The following is a 4,655-nucleotide window of genomic DNA, read 5'->3' on the forward strand; positions in this document are numbered from 1 at the left end:
TATTTAATTAATTTATAAATTTAATTCTAATTATATTTAATTTATTACTAAATATTGAGGATAGAAAAATGCATTGGCATTTTCATCATCAGATCATGAAATGGTTATGTAGCATTCACTACAATATAAAATGCATTAATATATTATAAATATAGGTAAATTCTGATTAATAAATCAATTGGAACAAATATTGGCGTTTTTATTTGACGATCCTTCTCCAAATGACCAAATCCTGGGGATAGACACCATAAATCAGTGATCACCTTTAAAATCACTCGAGTAATCACTCACGATTATCCATAAATCGAGAAGGAGCGAATGTGCAAATTGGAACCAGAATTAGTCGATGATCTTGTAAACTCTAAGTAAACTTAAATTCATTTAAAAGTGTTTTCACTTTGAATATATGTAAGTATTATACCCTCTGCCAGGTTTTTAAAGCTTCCAAGAGTCTTAAGGAACGCCCATTTTTATGGCCCAAGGTAATCCTTGCTTGACAGTAAATAGACCCATTTACCAATTACTACGAAGAACATGGCAATGGAGGCTACCTGTGCGAAGAGATTTAGTCTCTCGTGAAGCAGAGCTTACCTATCGTCGTATCAGAATTTTTCAAGGGAAGGCTTTACTATTTGTAATCGTAAAAGTTCCAGAGTTATTTATTGAAAAATTATCATTAGGTTTAACATACATATAACTGAATACATATATACATATACTTTCATGCTTAACGCTGTACTTACACTCACCCTTGGCGCGCGCTGGAGACTTCAACGCAGGTTATAGCGTGTCGGGCGGCGCGCGGGCGACTTTCGTGATCACGAAAATATGTTTTGATGAAAGTTTCGAGGATTAATTTAGATTGTAGGCAAGCACAGTACTTACGGGCAACAGTTTTTAACAGTATTTGCGGCGTATCCGAGATTATTCATTATGTTTGTGAATTCTTCAATGATCGCGGATTTTATTATTTTTCTCGATATATAAATGCTCGTCCAGATGAATATCCTCCTTTACTTACAAATTACACAATTAACACCTTTATTAATTATTTTTTCAGTATTTTCGTTGCGACACTTTTCTACGCACAACCCTTTTACGTTTATCGATAAAGTTGCCATGCATGCGATTACTCGGTACGAACTTTACAATAGAGAAAGACATGCGCCGAGTATTGCGCACAGACATTCTTACTATATTCTTAGCATAATTATATCACCGCTTATACTCTTATGGAAAATGACAATAAACGTGGCGTTTTGCAAATCATATTTTGTCCACTTTCGAAATCGTTTTTCTTGACAATTTAAAAGCGTTTAAAACTAGAACCACCTAATAACTGCACCAGCCTTCGCTTTCACAAGAAGGAAGGATATGGAAAATAACCGCAACCATTTCTCGTCGGTTATTATTAGTAAGATATACATATTGTATAATACTCTAGAGTACAGATACCCCCTGGAATACTCGATAAAGTGGTATAGGAAATCTGAAACTCGCATTTACTACTTCGGGGCAATCGGAAGCAGGAAACCCTCTAACCGCGAGTGCGGAGTTCAAACCAAGAATTTCAAGCAATTTTCAACGTTTCTAAGAAAACCAAACACATAATTCACGTGTAATACTATACCGATGACATCAGTTTGATATAATTCGCGAGCGTTACCTATGCACGCAAGCGCAACATTTTCCACGAATCCCGATCCCGCCTGACTATCAGTTGCTCCCGTATATTCAGTTGCGTCGAGACGTGTCCAAATTCTGTGTCGACGATCATGTCTGCAGTAGCGAAAGCGGAGGAGGATCTGATATATGTAACTGAATATGTAAAGCCGATCTTAACAATAGTCGGTGCATGGCCCCTCCCGACTAAATCCTCTTTACCCTCAAAAATCGTACACAGAATAGAGCACGCGCTTTCATACTTCTTGTTCTTTTTATTAATCGTGCCTAGTTTAATGTACGTGTTCCTGAAAGAGAAAAATCCGAAAGTAAAGTTGAAGCTCATGGGACCTATAATTAACTGCGCTATGCAGATCTTTAAGTATACGATACTTTTATACCGGATGAACGATATACGTCGGAGCTTAGACTCGATTAGGCAAGATTGGATGGATGCCACTGAAGAAAATCGATTGATCTTTTTGGAGAAAGCAAAGACTGGAAGGAGAATCGCTTTAACAGCGGTAATCACAATTTACGGTGGCGGCTTCTGCTATCGGACGATCCTGCCTCTTCTCAGAGGGACGATTGTCACACCTCAGAACATCACCATAAGACTGCTACCGTGTCCGGCTTACTTCATCATCTTCAACGAGCAACTCACACCGAATTACGAGATACTCTTCCTGCTCCAAGTGTTGGCTGGATTCGTCACTTATACCGTGATCGGCGGATCTTGCGGGATTTCTGCCCTCCTGGTTCTTCACGTGTGCAGCATGCTCAGGATCCTGTTTAATAAGATAAAGAATCTCGTAGCGGGGAACACGGTTATGAATGAAATGGAGGTATATCGCCGAATCAAGGACGTTGTCGACTACCAGGCGAAAATAAAAAGGTGGGTAGAATTTTTACTCACGAACTTTATTACTGAAGAAGAATTTACGAATTTACGATCACTGATTACCCTGTCTACAAAATTTGCGTTTATTAAATGCATTCTGTTAGAGACAAGGCTTTAGCAACATGACATTGTGTACATTATATGCGTAATTTGATTACAGATTTCTCAAAAATATAGAATCAATTACAGAATACATTTGCTTAATCGAAATGATGGGCGGGACGTGCCTCATATGTCTCGTAGGATATTGTATCCTATTGGTACGAGCGTTTTATCATTAAAAATCGTGAAACGTACTTTTGAATGATAAGTAAAATTGTAAGAAAAGACTAATACGTTTTCAGGAATGGGAAAACCATAATGCCACGGCCATCATTATTCTACTCATGTTATCCACGTCTTTCGTGTTTTGCGTGTTCATATTCTGTTACGTTGGCCAACTTCTTGTGGACGAAGTATGTCGCTATTCTTTTTCTTTACTTTAATTGTAATAATCTTGAATACGTGCAATAACCGCTGTAAATATTCACACTGTTAGAGTCAGAGTGTGAGTCAAATGTCTCGTACGGTGGATTGGTATCTACTAGAAGCGAAGGATGCGCGCTCTTTGATATTAATAATCGCTATGTCTAATTATCCGATGAGGCTCACGGCCGGCAAAATGTTGGGACTGTCTTTAACAACGTTCACAGACGTATGTAAAACGAAACTCATCGCTTTAATCAACTACACCGTACGAATTTTCATTTTTAGGTCATGAAATTGTCAGTGGGGTACTTGAATATACTACGTGAAGTCGTTTAATTAGTACTGTAATACAACTGTGTTATATTTTTATTAAAATTTGTTCTTGTCTATGTCTAAAATCAAACGTTATATACATATATGTATATGAAGAGAAAATTCTTTTATCACATACATCTTTCATGTAGTCACACCAGCAGGACGATCACAATTTTCTTCTCATCGATCCATGTTGTACATTCAGGAAATGAATCAACCACAAAAAAGTTCAGTTCCTATAAAGAATAGCCATAGATAAAATTAAAGTGTCAAACAAATTCTTCGTAGAACTTCTACCATTGCTGTTTACGAACGACCACTTTATGTGTATACATATAAATTTCTGTAATGAACAACGTCAATTAAATGACTATAATAATATTTCAGTGATAAAGAACAAACGCATATTTCATTAGTCAATTTCTTCTGGAATATGTAAAACTCTCACAAACAGATGTATCCAGCTTAGCAGGCATTGTTTTCGATGCAAGCGAACTTCACATGCAAGTGGAAAAGTTCTTATTGCAACTGAAGCATCATTATTCTGTAGTTTCATTTCAAGCGGAATATAAATGTTATTTGGTTTGATAACAGTCCATTGAACATACAAAGTACGAATCATGTACCAAATGGCCTATGGCTAATTCAATGAAACTTTTCTCATGCGAAGGGGGACCCACTGGCGCAGGTAAATTTCAAAGCGATCAATTTCTGCTCGCGTCTATGATTTGTCTTCAGTAAGAGACTAATATCCAGTAATGTCGTAACGAAATGTTTTATGGAGCCGGAAAATTGTACGTACGCAAGCGCAGTATTCACAGGTCGGAATTGTCCTGACGACGGCGCGCGGCTAGTCGTACGCGAGCATTCAATATGGATAAAATAATCCCAACAGAGACTGCACAGAAGGACATAAAATACGCCACGCAGCTGGTGAAACTGATTTTAGGTATAGTGGGCGCCTGGCCAGTTCTGGCTACCGCTTCGTTCTCCAAGAAGCTCGCACAAAAGATCAAAAACTTTATCTCGTACTTCCTAATTCTGCTGCTGCTCATACCGGGTCTCGCGCAAATATTCCTGGAGGAGAAAGAAACCAAAGTTAGACTGAAACTGATGGCGGCGATGATCAACGCGGGAATGCAGTTCTCTAAATACACTCTACTTCTGTATCACGAGAAGAAAATCATACACGGTTTAAATTTGATCAAGAAAGATTGGATGAGCGCCACGCCCGAAAATCGGCTGATTTTTTTAGAGAAAACAAAAATCGGAAGGAGGATAGTGCTGATAGCGGCGAGCACGATTTGCA

At 38.1% G+C, this 4,655-nt stretch overlaps 1 protein-coding gene across 2 annotated transcripts; it reads left to right on the forward strand.

Moving 5' to 3' along the window:
* The first annotated feature begins 1,517 nt into the window (after positions 1-1,517).
* Positions 1,518-4,607, forward strand: LOC108624266 (odorant receptor Or1-like). 2 transcript variants are annotated; one of them, XM_018023427.2, is made up of 5 exons: positions 1,518-2,557; positions 2,724-2,823; positions 2,908-3,018; positions 3,102-3,257; positions 3,317-4,606. In XM_018023427.2, the coding sequence occupies exons 1-5, from the start codon at positions 1,776-1,778 to the stop codon at positions 3,365-3,367; spliced, it is 1,200 nt and encodes a 399-aa protein (XP_017878916.2). In that variant the 5' UTR covers positions 1,518-1,775; the 3' UTR covers positions 3,368-4,606. The 2 variants fall into 2 exon arrangements, with proteins under 2 accessions (XP_017878916.2, XP_026668777.1); XM_026812976.1 differs by having other exon boundaries at positions 3,102-4,607.
* The last annotated feature ends 48 nt before the right edge of the window (positions 4,608-4,655 follow it).

The sequence above is a fragment of the Ceratina calcarata genome, unplaced genomic scaffold (assembly GCF_001652005.2).
Source record: "Ceratina calcarata isolate Rehan_Ccalc_2016 unplaced genomic scaffold, ASM165200v1 scaffold304.2_split_2, whole genome shotgun sequence".
NCBI classification, from domain to species: domain Eukaryota; kingdom Metazoa; phylum Arthropoda; class Insecta; order Hymenoptera; family Apidae; genus Ceratina; species Ceratina calcarata.

Bases quoted from the DNA above. Each gene is read 5' to 3' on its own strand.
- LOC108624266 (XM_026812976.1), top strand. From the start codon at position 1,776: ATGTCTGCAGTAGCGAAAGCGGAGGAGGATCTGATATATGTAACTGAA. The intron at 2,558-2,723 runs GTGGGTAGAATT...ATTTGATTACAG, and splicing joins TACCAGGCGAAAATAAAAAG to ATTTCTCAAAAATATAGAAT. The intron at 2,824-2,907 runs GTACGAGCGTTT...ATACGTTTTCAG, and splicing joins TAGGATATTGTATCCTATTG to GAATGGGAAAACCATAATGC.